The sequence below is a fragment of the Schistocerca gregaria genome, chromosome 8, assembly GCF_023897955.1.
Source record: "Schistocerca gregaria isolate iqSchGreg1 chromosome 8, iqSchGreg1.2, whole genome shotgun sequence".
Classification (NCBI taxonomy): Eukaryota; Metazoa; Arthropoda; class Insecta; order Orthoptera; family Acrididae; genus Schistocerca; species Schistocerca gregaria.
In genome coordinates, this window is record NC_064927.1 from 459,706,290 (window position 1) to 459,724,174 (window position 17,885).

The 17,885-nt window shown below is 43.5% G+C and overlaps 1 protein-coding gene across 4 annotated transcripts in view; it reads right to left on the reverse strand.

The window, feature by feature from the left end:
- The window catches only part of LOC126284067 (protein angel homolog 2-like), a 166,854-nt gene that overhangs the window by 23,436 nt on the left and 125,533 nt on the right, over positions 1–17,885 (reverse strand). For all 4 annotated transcript variants that reach the window (XM_049982693.1, XM_049982692.1, XM_049982695.1 and 1 more), the window contains 2 exons: positions 17,328–17,449; positions 3,895–4,026 (listed from right to left, as the gene is read on the reverse strand). In XM_049982693.1, the coding sequence (XP_049838650.1) occupies positions 3,895–4,026; positions 17,328–17,449 (254 nt within the window). The remainder of the gene's footprint in view (positions 1–3,894; positions 4,027–17,327; positions 17,450–17,885) is intronic.

The window sequence follows — 17,885 nt, forward strand, 5'->3', positions numbered from 1 at the left end:
TTAATGCTCAACTGTCAGAAAGGTAGAAATAAAATAAAATCTGAAACTAAAAACATATTCCGACTTCCGTAATTATGTGAACGTATTTTAATTCACTTGATTGCTCCGAGCCACAGAAATCTGTTTTGTTTTCATTTGACGTGAGAGCAGTAAACAAAGAGGAAACAGGAAAAATCACTAAATGTAAACACTGGTTACGTGGAGACTACCCACCTCCCTACTACAACTCAGACTGCTCTCTGCATCAGCTCCGGAACACGATATTATCGAGCTGTGGCAATACTAGATAGTGGCGGCCTCACCACCTTGCGTTTGAGGTAGTAGGAAAAAAATTGACTTTTCGAAAATGTTAACTTTGTAGTGCATATCATTCTGAAGAGTCTGGTACATAAAATATGTGCGTTCAGTGAAATTTCAGACATGTTACTTTGTCTTAAGCATGCCAAAGTGCAGTGCCACGCCTCTTCACACAGCATTCTTCTACCGCACGTCACTGTATTTCGCTCTGTGGAATTCAAACGTGTAATATTTTGTAATGGCTGCCATCAAACTACGTTTAGGACAGTGGAAATTAAAATGTCCTGTAGTGCTTCTCCTGTTTCCAGTTGGACGGTCTGACATACTGCCCTCCCTCTTTTTTAAAAAAGAAAAACACTCACAATTACTGGATGGGATTATTTGTAACTGGGAGAACAAGAACTCTTCAGAAAATTTGCACTTTTTATTAGCTAATAACTTCTATTTTGTATGAAATAAAATTAAATACAGGATACTAAAAACCAGTAAAGACAAGAGACAAGCAAGCAGTACACATTTCTTCAATCCTCAAGACCTAGCATTTTTTCTCTCTAATTTTGCTTCGGCTTTACATGGCATGCTTTTATTTCTGGGGAAGAATCTATTATCTGATCACAGTTCGTCAAACGTTTTGTTGCATGAAAATAAGGAAATGTCCTTGTCTAATACTGAAAAAGCTGTTAATACAAATAGTACCCCAGACTGGTGTGGTTTCTCGATCTGATTACGTATAATTTGTCACTCTGTTAGGTAAAATGAAATTAGCCTGTCTAATATTGCGGCAACTGTAACACACACCAAATAAATGAGACTGTTTTGGCACAAATGGCCATTTTTATAACACCACAGAATATAATTCACAAAGTACCAATGTCAAATGCCTATTAGGCCTACTACAAGCAAAAAGCTTTATGTTAGGAAGCAGTTTCACAATTCATTCATATGCTCCAGATTCTCAAGCGTGAGATTGAAAAGTAGTAGTACGAAATTTGTATATGAATTTGGAATCGTCATACTCTTCTATAATTTGTGTGATGTCCCTGGGTGTTTCACTCATTCTAACAATCAATCTTGTCATCTCTAATTCTGTAACTATACCTGACAGTGTGAAAACTTATTCTTTGACTAACTTTACTAACCCTGCCACAGTCACGTCTTGCTTGTCAACTTACTCTGTGACTTATATGTGTTGTGTTGTTCTGAAATGTGTGTGTTAAACTTGACGTTATAACACTTTTTAACCTGTTATTCCTGTTAGTTGTTTATTTCCACTCTGGTAGTCTGAATCCATGGATTTTGCTAGTAATTATAACAATGTTGACCATCCGCAAACCCAGAAAACCAAATAAACAAACAGCGACTGGCATTCACCCATTCGACTTTATTCCGCTTAGGTCATATGGCCCTGTCCCCTTTTGTCTGCAGGAAAGTTTATTTTTAGATGCAACATGGATACCCCTGGCATAGACATAATGTATACTATGCATGCATTCAAAAATGTTCAAAAACCAACTGGGATGATTTCAAAATCACATGAACAATCGACAGACCACGACAGACCAACGTACGCTTGTTGCTAGGCACTTTGTGAAATAATGTTATGTGGTTTTTATTTTTTTTTTTTTTTTGTCCCCCCTCAAGAATATGAATTTGGCACGCGTACCCCCACCACCTCCTACACCAGGGCCTATTGCACACGCATGAATCTGGCAGCTTGCGCGCGCCAGTAAAGTTTTTCCAGGGAGCATCTGGCTGCTTGCTGCTACTGCTTATTCAGCTAACAGCAACACTTCTGTGGCCAAAAGCAGGAGAAGGTACTACTCATAAGCAACTCAGCTGCACATGTGCAAGAGCCCACTTGCAACTGCTCAAACGAATCTAATGTAAACAATTGTGTCGTCACACTCATCGGAGGCAACTTGGTGTTCTGAAGCATTGCAGTGTCTTTAAAAAGCCTTTCACACATTTTTTTGTTGTCAGACACTTGTACGAACGCTGTGTTTTATTGCTGTATATGGCGCATTTCCTTGGCAACTCAAGTTTTATTTTTGTTTTTTTCTCTCGTTCATGTTTTATTGCTGCAGTATTATTCTGCAGTAGTGGACTGCAGTAATAACCTTTGTTAGAGTATTGGTTCTTACCAGGCAAAATAACAAAAATTTAACTGAAAACTAAAACAATGAAAAATTCTTGGACTTCTAAAAAATTCGCAGGTTTTTCCCGGTTTTCTCCCGGATGAAAAAATTTCCAGGTTTTTCCCGGATCTCCTGATTCGTATACACCCTGTCATTACATTCTTGTACATAAAAAGAACTCAAATGTCCACAGATGTCTAGAACAAAGTGGAAATAATCATCCATACCATCTTCCTGTACACTTTTCATTGGACTTTGAGAGCTTCAGTAACATGTATAACATTTGTGAGAGTGTATCACTGTCTGAAACATAAGTGGCATGTTCTGTATAAATCTACAGATGTCACCCTCTGGTATCCATTTTGATTCTTCAATGAGGTCCACAAGAATTCTTGCAGAGTCTGTGGTGGGACAAGATGACCACGAACATGTCTGTTCGGGGTCACTATTGTAGGCAGCAGCCATCACATGGTCCAACAGGATTTGTTTAACATACTGCCTGGTTGTAAGGCAACCATGAACAATGAAAAGATCGGCATGACTGTCAACACTGAAGCCTCCCCACATCACCACAGAACTTGGAAATTTGTTGATTTCCTGGACGACAATTGGCAGGTAATGCTCACCATGTGGTTTCTGCACACTAACATGGCCATCACCTTGGGTCCGAGGATATCTAAACTTGCCTGTAGATAACATGTTTTGTCAGTGATGAAGTTGCCAGTTGACATGGTAATCACAGAACTGAAGGTGAACTGTGAGATGATGATGTGTCAAGTAGTATAATCCTGCAGGACATTTGGATTGCAAAGTCCTTTCTTGTAATCTTTTCATTACAGTCTGATCAGACTCATTGGCTCCAGTGGCCTTTTGAAACTTTCTTCTGGAATTTTGTTCCAGTGTTCTGGTGGTATTTGTACGATGCCGAAAAGCAGACACAGCCAGGTATCAGTCTTCACATGTGGTTTTAATGCGCTAGCAACCTTGGCCAACTTGTCTTGCATATTGACCTGTCTCCCTGTAGCGTTTCCAGAACCTATGGATGACACATGGTTAGGCGTTGGCCTTTGCAGTAACATGACCAAAGGTCCATCCTTTTTGGATCAAACAGACCACCCTTGCAACCTGCACTGCATTAAGATGTTGCATTGCATGTGCTTGGTTGAATACAAAGTCCACAAATGACAACTGCCATCAGTGTACCTCACTGGAAAACACTGAAACATGAGTAATTGCTTCATTCTTTTGGGTCACCTACCACTGTAATGCATAACACAGCCAATATACACTGTTGACTACACTGAAAGCAGAGATCTCAAGTCATTCAATAAGACCACAGGTACCACCTGTATAAAAATAGATTTGACTTACTGGCCGTTGATAAAAGTGTTTCCCTAATTCTTTTGAACAGCTTATTTGGCATTAAGGAGGAGGAAATTTGAGAAAATGTATTACCACTAACCTGTAAAATATATAGTCCACAGAGCACCAACCATTTTGATATGTTGTTGCCTCTGCCATATCAGAGTTGAGTTTCCCATGTGAATATACTGAGCGTAGGTTGAAAGGATGAGAGAGAGTTCCTGTTCCAAATCTGTGAATGGAATACAAAGAACAAAAGTAAAGAAAATTTTTACTGTAATGAACATATGTTAAACTGTTTCAAAAACAGCACACAAACTGCTGCAGAATAAAAGATCAATTCTGAAAGTATGTGAACTTATGTACTACTTTGTTTGGCTCAATCCATATCCTTCCAGTTTTTGCCTACAGTTTTACTTCCTTCATGTGCATGACTGCTTATCATGAACCAAATATTTGCAAAGAAACAACTACTGATTGATTTTTCCATCTCTTCTTGGTAGCCAAAGAAAAACAAAAAAAATCTAGCAGGCACGACCGATGAAGCTTTTAGTTATTAATATCTAATAATGGAACTGACACTGTCTTGTCCATGACAAATGTCATAGTAATGTTTCTGGCAACAGATTCCATCTACATTAACAATTTTTTTAAAAACTGTTTCAGATATTCAACAGTGGAAAAATACTCCTATTGGAGCACAAAATGATGACTATGTTACTATTTAAAAGACTGTGACAAAACTGGGAAACCAGCTTCCACTATGCTCATTCAACCTTCGTCACCAAATTTTTGTCATGTGAACATATTGGCATTCTTTCAACATAGAAATAGAACATTCTAAATCCTTTTACCCAGTCCTGCACAGTTCATACTAAGCAACCCACTCTCACGGTCGCTGTCTTTATGATCCCCCCCCCCCCCCCCCCCCCTCCTTTTTCTCCCACTGATTTACAGTATAACCCTATGCCATCACCTCCTCTCTCACTTACACTGTCTCCTTTTGTCTTTCTTACCCACTGCCACTGTCTCTACCGCACATCAACAGCTGAAAAATTCTGGGAGAGTCCACCTGTTTTTTCCCCTATACCAGGGGTGGCCCTGAATTCAGCTATAGGCCATGCCCCAGCACGAGTGCCAAAGTGCTCAACACGGACTTATAAGAATAAAACAAAAATTATTGCAGTCAAATAGTGGAAGTATCATTCAAAAAATTTACTGTGACTATGGCTCTAGCTTAAATAAAAATTGTCAAGAAATTTTACTATTCATTACCATTTTCTTCACACTCTCCATATTTGTAAATCTAGCACAAAGTGGTTCTTGATGTCTGTTGACTGTGTAATTTTTTGCTCTTTCATTATCAACTAAATCTTAAAAATTCTTTCTGCATGATACTGTAATATCTTTTGACGGCACCTTTGCAGTACACATTCCTTATGCGACTGCACAATATATACTGGTAATTCTCATCTCTCTCTTCCGTAGAAACACGGGAACACGTGAGGCAACACTGACCCTACGACTTATCTTAGAAGCTAGATTAAGAAAAGGCAAACCTACATTTCTAGCATTTGTAGACTTGGAGAAATCTTTTGACAATGTTGACTGGAATAATCTCTTTCAAATTCTGAAGGTGGCAGGGGTAAAATACAGGGAGCGAAAGGCTATTTTCAATATGTACAGAAACCAGGTGGCAGTTATAAGAGTCGAGGGACATGAAAGGGAAGCAGTGGTGGGGAAGGGAGTGAGACAGGGCTGTAGTCTATCCCCAATGTTATTCAATCTGTATATTGAGCAAGCAGTGTAGGAAACAGAAGAAAAATTCAGAGTAGGTATTAAAATCCATGGAGAAGAAATAAAAACTTTGAGGTTCGCCGATGACATCATAATTCTGTCAGAGACAGCAAAGGACTTGGAAGAGCAGCTGAACGGAATGGATAGTGTCTTGAAAGGAGGATATAAGATGACCATCAACAAAATTAAAACGAGGATAATGGAATGTAGTCGAATTAAGTCGGGCGATGCTGAGGGAATTAGATTAGGAAGTGAGACACTTAAAAGTAGTAAAGGAGTTTTGCTATTTGGGGAGCAAAGTAACTGATGATGGTCGAAGTAGAGAGGATATAAAATGTAGACTGGCAATGGCAAGGAAAGCGTTTCTGTAGAAGAGAAATTTGTTAACATCGAGTATAGATTTAAATGTCAGGAAGTCGTTTCTGAAAGTATTTGTATGGAGTGTAGCCATGTATGGAAGTGAAACGTGGACGATAAATAGTTTGGACAAGAAGAGAATAGAAGCCTTTGAAATGTGGTGCTACAGAAGAATGCTGAAGATTAGATGGGTAGATCACGTGAATAGGATTGGGGAGAAGAGGAGTTTGTGGCACAACTTGACAAGAAGATACCTTGGACATATGAAGTTTGGCACGTCATGGCTGGCCCTGCTCTATATGTACAGTCTCCACTGATCCGTATTTTTCATTTCCACTGTCTTCTCTCTTTTTTGCACCCATGGCTTCTGTCTCCATCCCTCTCTCTTTCTCTTTTACTGCCAATATTTCTCACCGACCACTGATACTGTCCTATCTCTCTCTCTCTCTCTCTCTTTCTCTCTCCGCCCCCCCCCCCCCTCCTCCTGGCCACCTTGCCCCTGCTCTCCCCCCCCCCCCCCCCCCTCTCTCTCTCACACTCACTTTTTCACTGCCACTTTTTTTCTCCAACCATCACTGTATCCCTTCACTTTCACTCCCATTGGCACTGTCTCCCCCCTCTTCCACCATCACTGTATCTCTGCTATTCTCTTTCAGCACAAAAAAAGCATGAATATATTTGTACGCCAACAATTCAGTGAGGAAGGTGGAATGAGGACTGACACAGCTAATTCACCACTTCTCTGTCAGACTCTTTTTAAAGAATAACAAATTCACCTTATTTGTGCTCCGGCAAGAGCATTTTTCTGCTGATTCCCTTCTTTTCCCAGCTTCAGCAGGGTAAGCTGCTTATATAGACCATATTCTATAGCTCAATAAAGTTTCGACAGTTTATTTATATACTTCAACACATTTATACAGAGTGAATCATGATGGGAGGTATTCCTTAGGTTATTTGGAACAAAAAACGTAAATAAAGTAATGGGATCAAGATCTATAATTAAGGACCTACAGTAATTGAAAAACTCAGGAAAATGGCAGAAAAAGACTTTTATTGTAGGATTTCACTATCAAAAATGCATAAAATAATTACTTTAAACAATTTTGTAGCAGTCTCTTGCATTCAGAGTGGATTTAAAGCAGGTGTTCAAAATTTTGTCCCTGCATTTGAAGACAAAGATTCACATGGGAATAAACCGCTCATTCCTTATTGACTTTGTGGCATCAAAAATGCACTGAATCAATTCTCCTCACGTATTTGATGTCTTTCATCCACCCCCAGATGCAGTAATCTAGGGGCGTTAAATCTGGGGATCTGGCAGGCCAGTTGATAGGGCCCCAACAACCTATCCATCGATGTGGGAATTGCTGATTAAGATAAGCTGTCACCACAAGGTGGAAGTGTGCAGGTGCCCCATCATGTTGGATGTACATGTGGCATCTTGTTTCCAGAGGAACATCTTCAAGAAGCTGTGGTAAGTCTTCTCGTAAAATATTACCGTACATCTGAGCATTTAAATTTCCCAGGAGAATAAACGGCCCCAGTAATTGGTCACACACAACACCACACTAGACATTGATACTGAATCTGCGTTGAAATCGAGATATTGCCATGGCATGGAGATTTTCGTCTGCCCAGACATGGGTGTTATGCATGCTGTTGATGCCATCTATTGTAAAGGTTGCCTCATCACTGAACATTATGAAGTGATAGTGCTGCCGATTTCTTTTTAACCAGTTACAAAAGTGCAAATGGTTGGCACAATCAAATGTGGCTCTAAATGGTGAACTTTCTGCACATGAAAAGGATACAGTCCTTTCTCATGAAGAATCCTACATACCTTAGATTGTGAAAAGTTCAACCGGGTAGCTAGGAGTCTTGTACTTTAACGAGGACTGCACTCTACTGAATTAAGAATGTTTTCCTCTTCTTGAGTCTCACAATGTATTTTGGAGAGAATACAAATACTGGGAAGAGTATCATTTTCTAGCAATGTTTTGGCACTTGAAATTCTACAATCAGGATACAGACAGTGATATTTGGCAACAGCAGCTTTTGCATTACCGTCACAGAAGCCCAAAACGTACACCATCTCTCCATACTCCTGTGATGAAAACTTGTACAGCATTAAAAAAACTTGTACGGCATAGCAAAGTGTACTGTACACAGGAGACAATAACAGTAAACAGTGACTGCAGTATCAACAAAGTGGTTGTTATGTAAATGTACCATTCACTGCACTTGTCATTCAAAGACTGATTTGTGTCCTATGAACACAAGTGTAGCGCTCTATGCACCGTGGCATGTTAAAGAACTGTTGTAGCTCCTTAATTTTGAACCTGATCACATTACTCTATTAACATTTTTTGTTCCAAATAACCTTAGGAATAACCTCCAGCAACTGAGGGAAAACATTGTGACTCACCCTGTATAATTTGAAACATTTAAACAAGTAAGTACACATAATTTAAGATCAACACAAAATCGTTTGCTTCACATTTTTTCCAGGTACTTTGTTCATTGATTACAATAATTCACGGAAAATGTCTGGCTTATGATTACTATCTCGAAAGAGTAAAAACGGTTTCTTGAGGTTTCTCAGGAATCAGGCAGAAAAAATGGTACTTTTATACAGAGCCTATGGGTTTTCATTGCCAAAGACCACACCTAATGCAAAAGAAGCAGCCAATTTGCTCAATTTGCCTGGGCTGGAGGAAGTGTATAAGGTTTAAAATTTTGACACTACACTTAGGGTAGCTACAGTAAGCCTGTTTTTCCAATAGGTATGCAAATGGTCGCAAGATCAATAGCTATCCAAAACACTTGACTCTTTACCTCTGTGATCAATAGAAACTGAGATATGACCTCTGAAAAATCTCACTTTCATGCATCGCTTATTGGAATATGGTTCTACAAGTGTCATATGTGTTACTCTTGCTGTTTCTGATTATGCTATTCACTGATAATTGCCATAAGCACCGGGAAAACATTGTGAGATACTGCAAGTGTTGGCATAAACATGTGAAAAGCCCTCATAGTTAATAAGTTAATCTTCTTTATAAATATTCAAGCTTAGTTTGATTACCTTTCTTAAGGGGAGATTGTGGCAGAAATCATAAAAAATATAAAAACTTTTTTATTTGCTCATTTGAAAAGTAAGTATAACTGAGATTATTATTCCAAATTTTTTGTTTGGAATTCAAACTACAAATGGTATAAAAAAATTAAAACCATAAGCAGTGTATGCTTTTCACGGTACCCAGTAGACGAAAAATTTTCTTGCTCAGTTTTGCCTGTGAATATGGAAAATATAGCTTTAGAAGGCTGTAATTTTTGTATACAACATAGCAGTGTTGTATAGAAAGCTGTGGAGCCATTTTGTGGTTCAAGCACAGTGTGGTATAGTAGGCTGTGGAGCTCTGTAAACAGGTTTTGTGCTGTTTAGTGGGATCTGAGTGAAGTTGCATTTATTGTGTCATTCTTTGTGCTTGGTTCAATATATTGATTGTTTTTACATGCCTATGCCCAGTAAAGTATTTAAAAACTATGGCCAGTCTCATATTTCCAATATGAAGTGTAAAACTGATGTTGAGTTTAGAGGCGGGCCTACAGATGCAAACATCAGCTTGTCTCCAAGTTCATCTATTCCAGTGGTGGGACGGAAGGTCTTTGCGGAAGTATGGAGTAAGATAAACACAGTATTTAGGAGATGGAGACTCTAGTGCTTTCAAGAATGTAATTGAGAGTCAGCCCTACGGAGAAGACTGAACTATTGAAAAACTGGAGTGCTTAGGCTCCATTCAGAAGAGGATGGGTGGACGACTCAGAAGACTTGTTAAAAACAATAAAGGCAAGTTACTAGAGGATGGGAAACCACTGGGGATGGGGGTGATTGGGGGGGGGGGGGGGTAAAAACAGACTAACAAGGAAGCGAACTGACAGCCTGCACGTCTACTATGGTGCCTCAATTAGAAATAACCTCACAGATTTGGATAGTATGAGGAAGGCAGTATGGGCCATTTGGTTTCATTACTTGTCAACAGACACTATACATCAACATGGAATACATTGTAACAAATGGTGCAAATTTCTGAAAAGCAAGGAACATGCAAACGGTTGGTTGGTATGGGGGGGATTCAAGAGACCAAACTGTGACGGTCATTGGTCCCTTTTTCCAAATACTAAAAATACCCACACAGAAGAAAAAAACGTTCAACAGAATAGGAGACAGACGACACAGAACAAAAGAAACGTAGACAAGGGCTAGACAAAACGAAATAAAATCACACAGAGTGTGACGGTGGTTGGCCGACCATAGGAAAAAAAAAAGGAAAAACCAACCACCGAGAACACATTAAAAACTGAGTTTAAAACTGTAGGCCAAAGGCCAGAATCAACACAAAACAATAAAATAAAACATAAACACTCAAGATTAAATGGTAAAAAACCCCTGCCCGAATAAAACGCAGAACTAAGCCAGCCATAGGAGGGTCATCTGTTAAAAGGGCATGGAGCGTGTCAGGCAGTGCGAACGTCTGCCTGAGCACAGCTAAAAGCGGACACTCCAATAAAATGTGGACCACAGATAAAACGGAGCTGCAGCGACATAGATGTGGGTCCTCACGGCGCAATAAGTGGCCCTGCGTCAGCCGAGTGTGCCCAATGCGCAGCCGGCAGAGGACAACAGACTCCTGGCGGGAGGCCCGCATGGACAACTGTCACACAGTCGTTGTCACCTTGATTGGACGGAGTTTGTTTGGTGTGGGCAGACTGCGCCATTCAGCGTCCCAAAGCGATAGAACTTCTCGGCTAAGACTGTCCGGGAGGCCAATCTTCAGAGATGGTTTACTGGTGGCCTCCTTCGCCAGGCGGTCAACATTTTCATTTCTGGGTATCCCAACATGTCTCGCGGTCCAAACAAAGACCACAGAGCAGCCGCAACAAGCAGGAGTATGCAGGGACTCCTGGATAGCCATCACTAGACGAGAACGAGGAAAACACTGGTCGAGAGCGCGTAAACTGCTCAGGGAATTGCTACAGATCACGAAGGACTTCACCTGAGCAGGAGCGGATATACTCTAGCGTACGAAAGATGGCGACCAGCTCAGCAGTGTAAATGCTGCAGCCAGCCGGCAATGACTGTTGTTCGGAATGGTCCCCTACAGTTAGCACATAACCAATGTGACCAGCAACCATCGAGTCGTCAGTGTAAACTATGCCAGAGCCCTGATACGTGGCCAGGATGGAATAAAAGCGGCGGCGGAAGGCCTCTGGTGGGACTGAGTCCTTCGGGCCCTGTGCCAAGTTGAGCCGAAGGCAAGGGCGAGGAACACACCATGGGGGTGTACATAAAGCGGCCCGGAAAGGAGGTGGAACAGTGAAAACCCTAAGCCCGGAGAGAAGCTCTTTGACGCGGACGGCGATCGTACAGCCTGACCGGGCCCGACGTTCTGGCAGATGGACGACCGATTGCGGGAACAGGAGACGATAGTTTGGATGCCCGGGCAAGCTAAAAACATGGGCAGAATAAGTGGCCTGTAAAATTTGGCGCCTTAACCACAATGGAGGGACACCTGCCTCCGCAAGTATGCTGTCCACAGGGCTGGTACGGAAGGCACCAGTGGCAAGGCGTATCCCGCTGTGGAGGATTGGGTCCAGCACCCGCAACGCAGATGGGGATGCTGAGCCATAAGCCATGCTCCCATAATCCAGAAAGGACTGGATTAACACCTGGTAGAGCCGTAACAGGGTAGATCGGTCGGCGCCCCAGCGGGTGTGGCTCAAGCATCGCAGAGCATTTAGATGCCACCAACACATCTGTTTAAGCTGCCGAATATGAGGCAGCCAAGTCAACCGAGCATCAAAAACCACCCCCAAAATCCTATGTGACTCCACTACTGCAAGGAGTTCGCCGTCAAGATAAAGCTGCGGCTCCGGGTGGACAGTGCGTCGCTGGCAGAAATGCATAACGCAGGTCTTTGCTGCCGAAAACTGGAACCCATGAGCTACAGCCCAAGACTGCGCCTTACGGATAGCGCCCTGTAGCTGACTTCCAGCAGCTGCAATGCCAAAAGTCGTCAGCATACAAGGACGCTGAGACAGAAATTCCCACCACCGCAGCAAGCTCGTTAATGGCTATTAAAAACAGGCAGACAATTAAAACAGATCCCTGTGGCACACCGTTTTCCTTAACACGGGAGGAACTATGGAGGCCGCGACTTGCAAGCGGAAGGTACGGTACGACAGAAAATTTCTGATAAAGATCGGCAAAGGGCCCCAAAGACCTCAACCATGAAGCGTAAAAAGGATGTGATGACGCCATGTCGTATCGTATCGTATGCCTTCCGCATGTCGAAAAATACGGCGACCAGGCGCTGACGGCGGGCAAAGGCAGTACGGATGGCCGACTCCAGGCTCACCAGATTGTCGGCGGCGGAGCGGCCTTTATGGAACCCACCCTGAGACGGAGCCAGAAGGTCCCGATACTCCAGTACCCAATTCAAGCGCCGGCTCACCATCCGTTCAAGCAACTTGCAAAGAACGTTGGTGAGGCTAATGGGACAGTAGCTGTCCACCTCCAACGGATTCTTGCCCAGTTTCAGAACGGGGATAACAATATTTTCCCACGATTGCGATGGAAACTCACCCTCGACCCAAATACAGTTGTAAAGGTCAAGGAGCCGTCACTGGCAGTCCACTGAAATGCGTTTCAGCATCTGACAGTGGATGCCATCTGGTCCAGGAGCAGTATCAGGGCAAGCGGCTAGGGCACTGCGAAAATCCCACTCACTGAATGGAACATTGTACGATTCTGGATGGTGGGTGCGAAACGAAAGGCTCCGACGTTCCATCCGCTCTTTAATGGAGCGGAAGGCCAGGGGGTAATTCGCAAAAGCGGAACGCATAGCAAAATGCTCTGCCAAATGGTTTGCAATGACGTCGGAGTCAGTACAAACTGCTCTATTCAGTGAGAGTGCAGGGACGCTGACAGGGGTACAATATCTGTAGACGCGTCGAATCTTGCCCAGACCTGCGATGGGGTGACATGGAGGCCAATGGTGGACACATACCGCTCCCAGCACTCCTGCTTGCCTTGGCGAATAAGGAGGCGGGCTCGCGCACGCAGCCTTTTGAAGGCGATAAGGTGATCTATGGAGGGATGTCGCTTGTGATGCTGGAGTGCCCGCCAGCGATCTTTAATCGCTTCAGCGATCTCAGGCGACCACCAAGGCACAGTCCGCCGCCGAGGGGACCCTGAAGAATGGGGAATGGCAGATTCAGTGGCAGTAACGATGCCGGTGGTGACCGATTGAACCACCACATCAATGTCATTAGAGAGAGGCTCAATAGCGGCAGTGGAGGAGAAAAAGTCCCAATCAGCCTTTTCATAGCCTCTTCTGCTAGGGCGCCCAGAAGTGTGTCACCGTGACAGTGACAGAAGGATCAGAAAGTGGTCACTACCACACAGGTCGTCATGCACACTCTATTGGACAGACGATAAGAGGCTAGGGCTGCAGATCGAAAGGTCGTTGGCGGAGTATGTGCCATGCGCCACACTGAAGTGTGTGAAGGAACCATCATTTAAAAGCGAAAGATCGAGCTGTGCCAAGAAATGCTAAATGGTGGCGCCTCGACCTGTTGCCACCGACTCACCCCACAGAGGGTTATGGGCATTGAAGTCGCCCAGTAACAAGAAAGGTGGCAGCAATTGGGCTATTAGTGCAGCCGGGACGTGCTGCGCAACATCACCATCTGGTGGAAGGTAAAAACTGCAGACGGTAACAGCCTGTGGCGTCCACACCCGAACAGTGACAGCCTCGAAATGTGTTTGTAGAGGGACAGACTCGCTGTTAAGAGAGTTAAGGACATAGATGCAGATGCCACCAGACACCCTTTCATAAGCTGCCCGGTTCTTATAGTAACCCTGATAGCCACGGAGGGCGGGGGTTTGCATTGCTGGAAACCAAGTTTCCTGAAGAGCAATGCAGAAGAAAGTGTGAAGACTGTTAAGTTGTTGGAGCTCAGCTAGATGGTGGAAGGAACCGCTGCAGTTCCACTGGAGGATGGTATTGCCCATAGCTGAGAAAGGTATGAAGGGACTGGTGTGGCCGTTTATGCTTTGTGTTCACTCGCTGCCACTGTTGCAGGACCAGCACGAGTGACATCCATGGCGTCTGAGAGACCAGCGAGATCAAGGTCCTCAGCGGACACCAGGATCTCAACCTCATCCTCAGACGCAGAGCTCGAAGGGTGCGGAGGGGTCGGTGCCACTGCACGTTCTTTGGCCTTAGACATCTTTCGCTTGGACTTCTCTCGCTGAACCTTGTGTTTTACTAGCTGGGAAGGCTTCACTGATTCAGTCTCCGGGACGGAGGAGGATCGCGAAGCCCTATGACCAGCCACTGGTGGGGACTTATGCCACTGTCGGGCATCATCCTTCCTGCTGGTGGAAGCCTGGGAAGGGAGGGTCCCGAGGGAACCCTTACGGGCGAGAGTAGCTGAAGGAGTTAGATGCTTCTCCGGCTGAGAAGCGGGGACGGACATCCCCGATGGGTGGGAGGATGTTGCTCCTGAGGTAGGTGGTGCAGGAGCAACCGGTTGGGTAGAGCCCCCCACGGGCAAGGGGGCAGGAAGTGGTGTACTGCTCATCGAGCTGGCTGGAAGTCTCGAAACTGATGGGGCAAGCACAGTTGTAGTAGCAGCTGCGTAAGAAGATGTCATTCTCACAGGATGTAGTCTGTCATATTTCCTTTTGGCCTCAGTATAGGTCAGCTGGTCCAGGGTCTTATATTCCATGATTTTTCGCTCTTTCTGAAAGACTTTGCAGTCAGGTGAGCAAGGTGAATGATGCTCTCCGCAGCTGACACAGATGGGAGGCGGGGCACATGGAGTATTGGGATGTGATAGGCGTCTGCTATCTCGACATGTGAGGCTGGAAGAGCAGCGAGAAGACATATGGCCGAACTTCCAGCACTTACAGCACCGCATCGGGGGAGGGATATAGGGCTTGACGTCACAATGGTAGACCATCATCCTGACCTTCTCCGGTAATGTATCACACTCGAAGGCCAAGATGAAGGCATCTGTAGCAACCTGATTGTCCCTCAGACGCCAATGAACGCGCCGGACGAAATTAACCCCTCTACGCTCTAAGTTGGCGCGAAAGCTCGTCATCAGACTGCAAAAGTAGGTCCCTATGGAAGATAACACCCTGGACCATATTTAAACTCTTATGTGGTGTGATGGTAACGTTAACACCCCCCAACTTGTCACAAGCAAGTAACCTGCGTGACTGGGCGGAGGATGCCATTTGTATCAGTACTGATCCAGAGCGCATCTTGGACAAGCCCTCCACCTCCCCAAACTTGTCCTCTAAATACTCGATGAAGAACCGAGGCTTTGTGGATAGAAAAGACTCCCCATGAGCCCTCGTGCAAACTAAGAATCGGGGCGAATAACTGTGACCTCCATCTTGAGACTAACGCTCCTCCCATGGCGTGGCCAGGGAGGGGAACGTTTTCGGATCGTACTTCTGAGCATTAAATTGAGCCCGAGAACACTTAGAGACTGCTGGCGGCTGGCAGCCTACGAGAGATGATGTACCACGCTTCATTGTGGGTCATCCGCCCTGATGCCACGTGCTCCGACCAAGGGCCCTCCCCACCGGCGCCACCCAGCCACAGTAATAGCCACCTGGCAGGATGGCCATTGCCGGGAGTCCTGATGGCCCAGGGAGATGGGCATCTACTCCTTGGCATATGTGGGGAGTTAATGGCGCACGCATCAGTAGAGTGATCCCTGTGTTGTCAAGGGGCTACAACCAACAGGGTACATGGCGGCCCCACCACAACGGACTGGCTACCGTGCTGGATGTTAGGTAACATGTGGTCCATGGTCGCCGTCAGTGCAGAAAGTGGCACTGCACAGTGCAAGGGGAAAGTGCATGCAGGAACGTATCCATGCCCAAGAGATGGAGAGCGGACAGGACTGCAATGCAATGACAAAGAAGCTGACGAAAGGTCTGATCGCAAAATGGACATAATGAACCAAGTAAGGCGCCCTTCCCCAATGGGCTCGCTCTTCGGAAAAATTTTGAGAGATGGAGGTCAAACCCAACAGGGTACCATCACATACGGTCGAAAAGTTTGAGACCTTTTAGTCGCCTCTTACGGCAGACAGGAATACCGCGGGACTATTCTAACCTCAGAACCCGCAGGGGGATGAACATGCAAACGGTTACAGCCATAAAAACAACCTTCCTTATGGGGTTGCAATAGCCATTAAACCAACTTTTCAAGCACTGGCTTCACCAGAACAAAACATGTCTGCATGACAAAAAGTAGAACCCAAATGAAAGTTTCAATGCTCTTTTTTTGGAAGAGATCAAAGACTGTGTTTGTTTCCAGTTTGGTAGTGAGAATTTCTGCTTTGGAAGCTGCAGCAGTGTTTAACGATAGGAATGTGGCAATAATTCACAGCCTTCGCAAGTTGGGCTTTATACCTGATGTCTTCACTGAGCAGATACTGTGGATCATCTATGAGGAACAAATCGCGAAGGTGGAGACCTCAGTACAGAACACAGAAAAAATTGCTACGCAAAGGAGCAGAGATGCAGAGAATGATGAGGAAGAACGGGAAACTGTTATGGGCAAAGGTATGATTAAGATATTTTTGAAACATTTCATCCAAACTTTAAAATTATTTTTCTGCAACTTAAGATTTTCTCCTTTCAGGAAAAGATATATCAGAAACTATAACGATTTTGATTAAATTTGGCACACCTATTCTTTTACACAGAAGCAATATCTGAGTGGGACAAAATTTTAATCTAGACATTACAAACAGTTTTATGGTTGATAACATATGGAAAATTTGTCCATAAAAAAATGTTCAAATCCAAAATATCATAGAAAATGATACAAATAATTTATGAAAAAGTTACTGCACTTAATTGTATATTTATTAGTGTAGATGTGTGATATATTTACTTTACCATAGAAAAAAATTGCCAAATTTGTCTGTAAATAATGAAAAAGAGTACCTTAAAATAACAATGTAACAAAAAATTTGAAATTCTCTCACAGCATTAAAATTTTATTAAAAGTTCTGTAAAAATTATTTGAAGTTTACTGCATCCGTAAACGTAAGTATGCTCAATTTCAGTGATATTGAACAAAAAATGAGAGAGAGAGAGAGAGAGAGAGAGAGAGAGAGAGAGAGAGAGAGAGATTTACAAGGATATCGGTGCAAGACTGCCACCATATCTCCTTAAACACTCATGTCAACCTGCATACCAAAATGAGCATTGTTGAATGTTGGTCAAATGATAGGAACAAAACGCCAGTTATATGCTTACAAGGGTATAATGGTAATACTAACTTGAGATCTGCGAAACAGTGATGTTTTGCCACAGCAGGTTGCTTAGTGATGATGTTCTGTAGTGTAGTGTCTAGATTTGGTGCCAAACATTCTTGCACTGGAGCTCCAGCCTCCGCCTCAAGCTGTAGAGACAAACATGTGAACGTATTAAAGTGATCTAAAAATATTACAGCAAAAATTATACTTTCAGTTTAAACAGAGTATGGAAAATACCCCAATAGCAACACTCATGTGGAGAGAGTCTTCATATGGAGAACAGCCTCCATTCAAGCACCACAAAATGAAATTTTTGTTCCTATACATTTAATGAATACATTTATCCATGGCTTAACATAGCAAACTAAAATAAATGCAATTTAAAAATGGAATGATATAAAAACAACAGGTTGGACAGCAATGTCTATCCAAGCAAAGGAACAATAATCGTGCAGAGAACATGGCTTTTAATTTCACACATTATCTTTAGAAGTTGTGGCCACTGGAACTGTTGACAGACAATACACAGTTTATTCTGCTGGTTCTATATTCTGTTGAATGAGATGATCCTAGGTGTCAATG